The sequence below is a fragment of the Mercenaria mercenaria genome, chromosome 11 (assembly GCF_021730395.1).
Source record: "Mercenaria mercenaria strain notata chromosome 11, MADL_Memer_1, whole genome shotgun sequence".
NCBI lineage: Eukaryota > Metazoa > Mollusca > Bivalvia > Venerida > Veneridae > Mercenaria > Mercenaria mercenaria.
Window position 1 is genome coordinate 61,915,048 of NC_069371.1, and position 12,414 is coordinate 61,927,461.

Here is a 12,414-nt window from a genome sequence, read left to right on the forward strand (position 1 = left end):
CGGCCTTTCCGTTGGGTGCGAACCAAAACTATGAAAGCATGCCGTCAAATTTGAAAAACCCAGTTGTCATTCCAGGTATTATTTAAGGCATGGGTGGGCAATGACCTGCTGCTAGCCACCTGGATCACTTCCCCCACAATACAACCCATACCTCAAGACTTGAAACCACAGAATTTAGGAAAAAGTAATTTGAAGTCTGTGGCCTTAAAAACTCATATGAGGCACCCCAAAAGATTAGTGTTACAGTTTCTCGTAAAGTCAACTGTAGTTTGATTAAGAAATAATATATCCAAAAATCACTGTGAACAAAATCAGTTTCGAAGTTCAGATGTGAAGGAATTATATCACAGCTAAGCGATCAATAAAACAGATGTTCAATAAAACAAGAAAATCACTGTTCGGGATACATAATTTCAATACTAACATGATATCAAGGGTATCTGTATCCCCAATGACATTCACCAAATACTTGCCTGTCTTGTGGTGTATTCATTTTCAAAAGTGACATAAAACAGTGACAATGTTGCATATTGTTTAACAGGAGAATAAAAACCTGGCTGTGTAAGATTTTTTATCTAATGTCCAATCAACAACAACCAAGCATAATAGAATTTTGTTTGTTTGCTTTGGGTTTAACACTTTTTTTTCAACAGTATTTCAGTTATGTAATGTTAGGCAGTTAACCTAACCAGTGTTCCTGAATTCTGTACCAGTACAAACCTGTTCTCTGCAAGTAACTGCCAACTTCCCCACATAAATCAGAGAGGTGGAGGACTAATGATTTCAGACACAATGATTTTATCAAATCATTATAGAGAACATACACCTCACCTGGGGATAGAATTCATGACCCAACAATCCGTAGATCTGCACTTTCCCTAAGCTAGGTGGGTGGGCAAGAATTTTATTAGTTCATTGGAATTTAGTTCTGTCTATCATCTCTGTCAAGAAAACTAGTTTCAAATGAATATTACCGATTTTACAGAATCTAAAACTATGTTATGTATCTACAGTTAAACCTGCCTTAGTGGCCAAATGTAATAAGCAGAAACTTGCCTTAACCTTCAAAATGCTAAATTTCTAAAATGGACTGGTACATCATTCAGTTTGGACAGAACCAATTATCATTCAAAGGGGTGTTCACTGAAAATTTACAGACTGAAACAGCGAACAGTGCAGACCATGATCAGCCTGCATGGATGTGCAGACTGATATTGGTCTGCACTGGTTACAGAGGCAAAATCCCTTGCCGCCAGCAGGCTCAAGGCTAAACAGCCAGTCAGTCCAGGTCAACATATATACTTACCCCTCTATGAAGAGCTGTGCGACCCTGAATATCACAGGCATTTACTATGGCACCATTTGCTATCAGATATAAAACTGTGTCCACATGACCATTCTCAATGGCTAACATTAGTGGAGTTCTGTCAAAATGAAAGTATACATGAAATCACTGAAATTTACACAAACACTATCTATAACATGGAGTGGAGATGATTCTTTTTTCCATAAACTACATATAACACATACATTAGATAGCCTGAATGCTGACTAAGGCAAGATCATATTTTCTTTAAAAAAAAAAATACAAAAAAAAAAACAACCCAAATTCGATGAATTGGTATCCCCCGCTGAAATGGTTTGTGGTGAGGGATGGCAAAAAAATATATTTGCCAAAAAGTTAAGGATGTTATTAAGAAGCAAATAATTTCACTAGTCAAAATCATTCTAACAGAAAATGAATGTTTACAAAACTTCACATGATGATTATAAATATTGATGGAAAATTAACAAGAGGGCCATAATGGTCCTATATGGCTCACCTGAGTACCACTGCTCTAATGATAAGATTAAGTTTTGACACAGATCACATAGGCTTTATAGGTGGAGTCTTCACTATTAAACAAATTACTATTAATAAGAGGATATGAAAGTATGTGAGATGATGATATTTTAAACAAATGATAACAACAAACATTTACCTATCTCTAGCATCATTGACATCTACAATATTATTATCATCTGCCGTCTCCATCAGTAATCGTAAACATTCTGTATGACCATTTATAGCTGGAATAGGAAATACACATAACGTTATTACAGATATATCTTCAAAATTGACAAATTGTGTTTTAAATTAGTATTTTAGGGTACACTGATATTGGTTATATTTAAATAAATCTTCTTACCTATGCTTTGAACAACTTCAGTAATTGCTGTCAAATTTAAGTAATCAAAATTTTGCCTAGTGCATTAATGACAACAATTTCCTGGCCCAATATAAACCAGTATGTTCTGGATACTTTCTGTTGGGTTTTTATGTCACAACAACACAATGTAGGTCATATGGTGCCATGGCAGGTTTTATGATAAGAGAAAGACTCTACGTAATCCTCCGTGCATTATTTAAGGCACGAGAGGGCACCTGGGAACAACCACCAACTTTCTGCTAGCCAGCTGAATTCTACACCCCAAGCCAAGTTGCAAACCCGCAGCAGTGACAGCAAGAGATTCAAAGTCAGCCACTTTAACCATTTTGTCACAGAGCCCACTTATTCTTCTAGTTTTAATGGGCAAATAAATTACAAGCACTGGTAATACAGTGCCAACAGCGTAACAGAACAAGGAAGTTTACCTGCAGCATGAAGTGGAGTTCTGCGTGAAATGTTATCATGTACAATGATTGTGGCACCTTGGAGTAATAAAGTCTCTACACATTCTGTGTGACCATTAAAACATGCAAGATCTAACATGGTTCTCCCTGTAACACAATAACAAATATCTTTTCATATATTTCTAAATTTCATTAGAATCTAGGATGTTTCATTCATTATTTTTTTTTTTGCTATGAGACACAGAACTATAAAGGATAAAGTATCTTTAAAGAAGTCAATTGACAATAATCCTAAATGATATAATCCTAAATAATAACATAAAGTTAAAGAAACCTTAAAGGCCACCTGTATTAGTCAGCCACTTGCCATAAGCATCCAGTTAAGTTACTTCAAGAATTCATATTTTGTTCTTATATCTACCTACATTAAGCAAGCTATCCGCCTTAAACAGTTAAATTCTATCTCTCCCTTGACTGGCTGCTTAATACAGGCTGTATTGTGTGTAATATATTATTGGATGATACTACCAACACAGTGAAAGGCAAATTTATCCAATTAGTTTTCTAGTATTAAACACCATTTACATATTTTTATGGTAAATTAAACATATTAACCAATAGTATTGAATTCTGAGGCATATTTACAAGCTCACAAACACACACAAACCAAGTCTGATATTATTTTGCTTGGCTGTATTCTATGCTTTCAAAGGATCTTATAGATTTTATCATTTAGACTATTGCAACAGTACTGAAATGGCAACATGTACTATTGATAAACTTGAAGTAGTGTAAACTCAGTTTTATGTAAGAAAAATATGCCTTTGAGTAGACTGTGATCAGAAATACCGCTAGTTGTGGGAACTACCTGCTATAGTGCTTTAATTCTAACTTTCAACACAGATGCATACTATCAGGTCTCTTACAATCAAAATCTACCAATAGTCAATTACTGTTACACATGATAAGCAATGAGGGACCTCACCCAAACAGCATCAATTTTGAAGCCTTGGCCCTGTGATAGCCTTAATTTTCACACACTCAGCTAAAATCTTAGAAAAGGTGGTTAAAGCATTTGCCAGGTGTATGAATATCAGCTCCTAAAAACAAGGTTAACCTCATGTTGCTATCAGTACATACCATTGACATCTCTGATATCTAGGTTCATGATACATGCTAGTAATACATGGAGTGCTTCATTATGTCCCCTTGATGCCTGAAAACAAACAAGGTGCAACAATCATAACAATAGTAAGTTGGTAACACCTACAAAAATCTGGGTTTGAGGTTAAAAATCTAAGTTTGGAGTAAAGTCTCAAAATGCAACCTTGCCATTGGTCAAAATGACCACTATATACAGAAACAACCAATCAGATAGTAGAGTATTGAGACTGGTCTCCAACCTAGAATTTATATCCTTGGATCCTGGTAATATGGTGCCTTGCCAGCTTTTAATGATAGAAGACCTGAGGAGTCCCTCTGGGTATTAATTAAGGTACAGGTGAGCACTTCGGTTGAATATCCTAAATTCCATCAGACGACAGGATGACTCTTTCCTCATATGATGACTGGAACAAGGATCAAATCTGCCACAGGTAGGTGGCAAATAATTCATGGTCAGTGACAACCACTCGACCAAAAGGTCCCTCAGCAGCAAGGAATATATATATTTGCAATGATGAGTAAGGCAAAGGCGCAACTGATAGTATCTACAGATTTACCAGGTAATTTTATAGCAAGAACAGCAGAAAATATACTTACACTAAGATGGGCAGGTGAGTATGGTGCTTCCCCCTTAACCAGATTTATTGCCGAGACATCAAGCAACTGAAAATGACAAAGTGTATAGATCATTTCATGCGTACATTTTAAGGTAGTGCACCCATAATGATCTTCAGCAATTTCTGTTTGATAATGTATAATACATTTCTAGATTATGTTTCCGAAAAATTATTCTAAGTAATCTGGATAAATGATGTAATGCCATAACTTTGTTTTTATTAAACGTGCAGGGCTACCTCAGGTAAATTTTTTTAAGGTGTTCATACATGAAACACTATGTTAATCTTAATTTCTGAAACATAATAACAGTAGATTATGTAATTTCTTTTCACTTTTTTTTTTTAATTGATACGAAAACATATATGAGCCGTGCCATGAGAAAACCAACATAGTGGGTTTGCGTACAGCATGGATCCAGACCAGCCTGCGCATCCGCGCAGTCTGGTCAGGATCCATGCTGTTCGCTTTTAACGCCTATTGGAATCGGAGAATCTGTTAGCGAACAGCATGGATCCTGACCAGACTGCGCAGACTGGTCTGTATCCATGCTGGTCGCAAAGCCACTATGTTGGTTTTCTCATGGCACAGCTCATATATTTGCTTTGTTAAAAATTATGTTTCCTACTTATGTGCCACTCTCTTTGTGAATGTTACCAAATACAGAACCATTGCAGTTATTTCCCATTATCTACAATATACAGTTGACACTCTATGAAATTACATCATACAGTTTCTGACATATGACATAACAACCATCCGTTCTTTAATTTTAACATAATTTCATGGTTTTTTAACTTCAAATCTGGATATTTTACCATTTCAAGTGCTAATCTGTGTCCCTTTAAAGCTGCATAATGGATTGCATTGTAGCCCTGATTGTCTGATATACCTGGCCTTGCTTCATGTTTCAACAACAATTCTAATACCCTGAAATATAAACACAGCATTGTAGCCCCGATGGTCAGATATACGACTTACATGTAAAATTCTAAGACAAGTAATCAAGCTGCTTTGGCAATTGTTTGCTTGTCTTACTAGTCACTCCACCAAAATTTTTATGTCATACGGCAATTTTTCAGCTTCTAATCATTGAGGAAGACTCAAGATATCACTTCAATTAAAGGCAGGCAACTGGGTAAAGCCAGACCTTCTGCAAGCCAACTGGATGGCCTCCTCACATTACTAGATGAGCAGGACTCAAACCCACAGTGGTAAAGTTCAAGACAATCTGAGAGACTGCAAACACTTGTCTGATCAGAAAACTACCATGACTGAGATTGTAAGCTTGAAATTTCTTCTACCTTGTTTGTATTAACTTGAGCATTTGAAGTTTACATAGAATCTTACTTTGCATCATCATCAGCAGCAGCTGCAGCAGCAAAATGTAACGGTGTGCAGCCAGCATGGTCCTGTACATCAACAGCACTGCCAGCATTGAGTAGAGAAAATACACAGCCATGGTGCACATTGGCTGCTGCATAGTGTATCGGGAATCTGAAATATTAGTTTTAATGCACTCCTCATTGTATATCAGCTATGTGAAATATCAACATTATATAGTACTACTGACAAAACTAAAGCTAAGCCGAGGAGTCTTACATTTGCTGAAATTTCAACAGAACTGACCATTTGCACCAAGCCCTCAATATACTATATCTGGAAGTACGTGGATGTCTAAAACTAGCAATTTACATCACCACATTTATCTAGTATCAATCACATCTTCATATAATGTACCTTTTATGCCTCATTTTTTGTTCAAACTGGTCAAGTTATAGCTTAGACGTTGAGCATTCTACATCAGGGAATGGGTTTGAAACCCTATGGGGTAACAACTGCAATCCACTGATTTTTCGTGGAAGACAACTCGAGAGTGATTCTAATACCATTCAAGCCTTACGCCTTTTTCACATATACAGTGCAACCTCTCCAGAGCAGCCCTTTCTATAACAAAATCCTCTCCACAACAGCATCATCAAAATTTCCCATAGCTGAAATTTACTATCAATTTAACCTCTATAGAGCAACAACCTCTCAACAGATGTCAATATCTGCATCTCCAAAAGAGTGTTACTCTGCAGGGGTTGCACTGTATACCAAACCAAAACAGAATCTTAACTGTTGCCATTATTTACTCCTTTCAGAATCAACTAAGGCTTCCAGATATGCTCCAATTTTGATTTGAATTTCTGGGAATAAATTTGTAAATTGACCAGCTTGTGAAAAAAACATGACTTTTTCAAACTGTTTCAATTTGGTTTCATATTGCTTTTTGATTTCGTTTTGGTCTATATGTGAAATGGCCAACTGATCATAATGCATTCTAATTTTGCAAGGTTCAGTTTTAGTTTAGTGTATATGTGAACTGGCCTTGATAAATGAATGGCACAACCAAACAAGAGGACCATGATGGTCACATGACCCAGTTTCGAACTTGACTTAGATATCATCAAGGTGAACATTCTGACCAATATTCATGAAGATCTCATGAAAAATATGGCCTCTAGAGAGGTCACAAGGTTTTTCTATTTTTAGATCTACTGACCTAGTTTTTAACCCCACGTGACCCAGTTTCGAACTTGACCTAGATATCATCAAGGTGAACATTCTGACCAATTTTCATGAAGATCCATTGAGAAATATGGCCTCTAGAGAGGTCACAAGGTTTTTCTATTTTTAGACCTAATGACCTAGTTTTTGACCCTACGTGACCCAGTTTCGAACTTGACCTAGATATCATCAAGGTAAACATTCTGACCAATATTCATGAAGATCTCATGAAAAATATGGCCTCTAGAGAGGTCACAAGGTTTTTCTATTTTTAGACCTACTGACCTAGTTTTTGAACCCACGTGACCCAGTTTCGAACTTGATCTAGATATCATCAAGGTGAACATTCTGACCAATTTTCATGAAGATCCATTGAGAAATATGGCCTCAAGAGAGGTCACAAGGTTTTTCTATTTTTAGACCTACTGACCTAGTTTTTTAGGGCACATGACCCAGTTTCGAACTTGACCTAGATATCATCAAGATGAACATTCTGACCAACTTTTATAAAGATCCCATGAAAAATGTGACCTCTAGAGTGGTCACAAGCAAAAGTTTACGGACGCACGGACGGACGACAGACACCGCGCGATCACAAAAGCTCACCTTGTCACTTTGTGACAGGTGAGCTAAAAAAAATACTGAATCATCTTATCATAATAAGGTGCATTATTTTACCTCCCTCCTGTATCTTCCTGGTTCACATTGGCCCCACCTTTAATCAGCATCTCTACATTGTCTACCTTCCTGTAAAACACAAGTTAAATATCAGCATCTATAAAATACAGCACTATATGCAAATGCAACAATCATTCAGACACTTAAGCATGTAGTAACACAAATAACCGTAACTTGCTTTGTTGTATCAACACATTTTTCAGCAGTTTTGTTATATAACAAAGTTAAGTTAATCCTAATGCATTCAAAAATGTCTAGGAAGTATGAACAGTTCTCCAAATGCAACTGAGCACATGCGAGTCTAAAACAATGGTTGAATAACAGTTCCCTTTCATAAGATGTGTTTGGCAAATTTAAGACTAACCTATTAAAGTCTATTCAAGAAAAGTTTGCAAAGGGCAAGAGCCCTTCAAAACCTAGACAAACAGCCACTGCATCAAACTGCTCTCAAATCCAATCCTTTTCTATGAATTCTAAATACTGAATGTACAAAACTGTTCTACACCTACCCGCTACAGGCAGCAGCATGTAGACAAGTCCTCCCACAGTCATCAGGGACATTGAGATCTAATTCTGGCATCACAGACAGTAATTTTCTAACACAGTCCATGTGACCATACAGGGCTGCCACATGTATTGCCATCATTCCATGTACACCACGCCTGCAAAATATATTTGTTCACTTTTGTTAGATTTTAAACTGGATATTCTGGTGATGTCTCTTTGTTTTAACCCTTAGCCTGCTGCAGGCGAATTTAACAGCCTTTGCAAACAGCTTGGAACCAGATCAGACGCCGATTAAATCAGCGTCTGATCAGGTTCCAAGCTGTTTGCTACTCTGACAATATTTCTTCCAATTTTGGAGCAAATTGAATGAACTTTACAATTTTAGCAGACGACATTTCCAGCAGACGACAATTTATCTAGCATGCTAAAGGTTAAAGAATGACAAACTACATTTTCTATCTAATAAGTCTTAATACATGTTAACAGTCTAGTCTAAGACTAAAGACTGTAATACAGCATTTAAAGCAGATGCCTCCAGATTTGGCTAAAAAAATAATCTTTCTTTCAAATTGAAGTTTGGTCATATTATCAACATTAGAATATGATTTTTGTTTCTAACATACTTTAAATATAAGTTTCGATCAACAATATAAAATGTCGTGCAATCAAGCTCAAAAAGAAGATTACCAGTGTGGTCCTGAAGTAGTGTTAAACTTCAATAAGTTAATAGAATTTTTCCCAGTAATCGAACCAATTACGTGTCGTGAAGTAGGTGATAAGACTTCAAAATAAATTTATATCACGTTCTGAGAAAGCGTGTCAACGTTTGTTCAATATTTCATATAAGTTAACAATCCAAGTTAAAATAGAAACATTTTCAAAAATTAAAATTTATATTAAATTTATAACTTATGTTTTAGACTGATATTTCATTAACTGTTGAACTTATTTCAAATGGTCCATCATTCAATTTGGGCAATACCATTTATTATTCAAATAGGTGTTCACTTAAAATTTACTGACTGAATAGCAAACAGTGCAGACCTTGATCAGCATGCATGGGTGTACAGGCTGATCTTGTTCTGCACTGGTCGAAAAACCCAGTAGGCTAAAAGCTAACCAACTCAGGTGATGGGCAATAACTGAAGTCGGCCAGCAAAACTACTCACCAATGGAGGCTACACCTTTTAGCTAATAGGGTCATGAATGATGGGAGAGATAAAGAAGCAGCACATGAATGATGCCATTTAAAGTTTTTGAAGGAGGTAAGAGCTGAGGAATAGAACCACCATAACAAACTCAAGGAAGATCCACTTGATATTTTTTGTTTTTGGTATTACTGAGTTTAATGTCACACCGAAACAATTATTATCCTCACATGAAAGAAATCTACACCACAAGAAAGGTTTTGGACAGCAGTGAGGGGCAAGTGATCTGAAGCCAGCTACCTTAACAATTTGATCGCAGAGATCCCAAATTTTGAGGAAGGTGAAAATGTTACACACAAAGTCTAGAAATGAGGCATCAAGTGATAAGTATTCATTTTTTAAGAATTCATAATTTCAGCTTTTGGTCTCTAGTGTAGTGAATCAGACCCACTGTAAATGAGAAAGGTCCAGGTTACTTACTATCCAAAGACTGAAACATGAGAACAAGATGTCTCTAGACATTTCATTAAAAAGTGCTGGTGGAAAAGTGAACAAACTTGAGAAGCAATGCCACTACTTTCAAATACTTGCTATGATTTTGTAACCATTATTTTCTTCATCTAATCTGCATTACAGAAATCAACACTCACCTAGTAGGATCAGATCCATTCTCCAGCAGTGTATTGATGAGCAACTCATGGCCGTATCTAGCCGCTATATGGAGTGGTGTGTTCCCAACTTTATCACAGCAGTCAACCTGAGCTCCTGCCAAATTCAATAACTTTCAACATTAATACCATTGAATCACAGAAAACTCAAGTATTACAGAAATCTGGGTAAAATTATATTATTCATGACAAGTATTATGCACAGGTCTGTCATACTTTACCTAAATTAGTTAAAGAAGTATAAAATTTGAAAAATTACAAAAAAAAAACAACGTTTTTCCATTCATTTCGAAAGTCTCAATAGTGACAGACACCCTATGTCCTTAACATTGTTTGCAAGGCATGGTAATAAATTAATTTCAATTTCCTAACCTTTTGTTTATTTTTTTTGTTCTTTTTTTAATTTAGATTAATATGTTTCTTGTAAGTTCTCATAGGTTCTATATTTTCCTGCAAGTCTGATACAGATTCAGACTTGAATATAATTTTGTTTAAATTGGTAAATCTGTCACAGAGAATATTTGCCCCCACCACAACAATGATTGGCACTGTGTTAATGGTTTAATGCCCCTTTTCAACAGCATTTCAGTTACAGGACAGCAGTCAGTTCACCTAACAAGTGTTAAGAAGGTTCTGTATCAGTACTGACTTGTATTGTATTCCAAAAGCAACTGACAACGTCTCCACATGATTATGAGGTGAAGAACTCCACATGACTATGAGGTGGAGAACTCCACATGATTATGAAGCGGAGAACTCCACATGACTATGAAGTGGAGAACTCCACATGAGTATGAGGTGGGGAATGAATGACTTCAGACACAATGTCAAATTGTCAAGAAGAAAATACGCTGTACCAGGGATCGATACAGCATGTTATTTTCAGAAATAGAATACAGTCAAAACTGTTTTACTGTTTAAAGCAGTCACCTGCCTTAAGCAACTAGCCAAGGGAACATCACAATCTGGCTGCTTCAGACAAGTTGAAATAAGAACAAAAGTCAGTGTCAAGAAAGTCCACAATAAGGTACAGCAAACTGTTCACTGTTACACAAAGCACTCTGGTATTTAAATGATATTTATTAAAATTCTATGTTTGATTTAGAAAATAATTTATGTTTTTTTTGTTTTTTCTAACCACAAAAAAACAGCACACAGGATGGTCTTTGGTTTTTACACTAACGGTAAGAAAGCTCAAAAAAGTTATAAAAAATAATAAGGTATTAAAACAACAAACTTAATCTTAAACAAAGATCAAACACTGAAATAAAAAATCATTGAATAAAACCATCATTTAAGTAAAAAAGTACTTCAAATTCTAAAATGTGTTAATGAATAAGTTATTTACCAGTAAAATGAGCGTGCCATGAAAAAACCCAAATTGGTGTACAGCATGCCAGACGTGGCACACGCAAGTGGTCTCATGTTTCGCTAGACAGTATATCAAATTCCAATAGCTTTTAAAACGAACAGGGAGTACAGATGCCGAATGGAGGGCTGCGCTGGTCAACCACTTTGTTCTCATGCACGGCTCATATAGATTTTGAATACAGCTCAAATTCAAGATAAAAAAAAAATTCTTCGAAAAATTTGTATTGAATTGCCATAAGTGACCTGACTAGACAGGACTGGTATATAGGCAAGAAACAAATGCACATTTTGTTTCATCGAAACATTTTCACAATATAATAATCAAAAATCATCTATTGCAGATGAAAGAAGAATATGCTACCGGACAGTTTTCAAATTTTCTTGTATCCTATGACCTCTAAGTGTGACCTGACCTTAGACCTAGGGACCTGGTTCTTGCGCATGACACTCCGCCTCATGGTGGTGAACATTTGTGCCAAGTTATATCAAAATCCCTCTATGCATGAAGAAGAAATGCTCCGGACAAAGTTTTCATTCTTGTATCCTTTGACCTCTAAGTGTGACCTTGACCTTAGACCTAGGGACCTGGTTCTTGCGCATGACACTCCGTCTCATGATGATGAACAATTGTGCCAACTTTCATCAAAATCCCTCTATGCATGAAGAAGATATGGTCCGGACAAAGTCATTCTTGAATTTGACCTTTGACCTCTAAGTGTGACCTTGACCTTAGACCTAGGGACCTGGTTCTTGCGCATGACACTCCGTCTCATGATGGTGAACAACTGTGCCAAGTTTCATCAAAATCCCTTCATGCATGTAGAAGATATGCTCCGGACAAGGTCTGTGGACGCCGCCCGCCCGCCCGCCCGCCCGCCCGCCAACCCGCCCGCCCGCCCGCCCGCCAGGGGCGTTCCCATAATACGTCCCGTTTTTCAAACGGGCGTATAAAAAGTCAGTCTGACTGGCTGTTTAAGCCAAGTGGCTGCTTAATACAGGTGACTGCTAAAGCTGGTTTAACTGTATATACCACAAAGACTTCTGCAAGGATGATTTAAATTTTATCATTTATTTAAAAATTACTCCAAAAATTTTG

The 12,414-nt window shown here is 36.6% G+C and overlaps 1 protein-coding gene across 5 annotated transcripts in view; it reads right to left on the minus strand.

Moving 5' to 3' along the window:
* LOC123531822 (serine/threonine-protein phosphatase 6 regulatory ankyrin repeat subunit A-like) overlaps positions 1–12,414 on the minus strand; it is a 45,679-nt gene that overhangs the window by 12,339 nt on the left and 20,926 nt on the right. For all 5 annotated transcript variants that reach the window (XM_053517545.1, XM_053517547.1, XM_053517543.1 and 2 more), the window contains 10 exons: positions 9,930–10,044; positions 8,134–8,286; positions 7,625–7,693; positions 5,744–5,890; positions 5,212–5,323; positions 4,376–4,441; positions 3,755–3,830; positions 2,636–2,761; positions 1,983–2,070; positions 1,307–1,424 (listed from right to left, as the gene is read on the minus strand). In XM_053517545.1, coding sequence (XP_053373520.1) covers positions 1,307–1,424; positions 1,983–2,070; positions 2,636–2,761; positions 3,755–3,830; positions 4,376–4,441; positions 5,212–5,323; positions 5,744–5,890; positions 7,625–7,693; positions 8,134–8,286; positions 9,930–10,044 — 1,070 coding nt within the window. The remainder of the gene's footprint in view (positions 1–1,306; positions 1,425–1,982; positions 2,071–2,635; positions 2,762–3,754; positions 3,831–4,375; positions 4,442–5,211; positions 5,324–5,743; positions 5,891–7,624; positions 7,694–8,133; positions 8,287–9,929; positions 10,045–12,414) is intronic.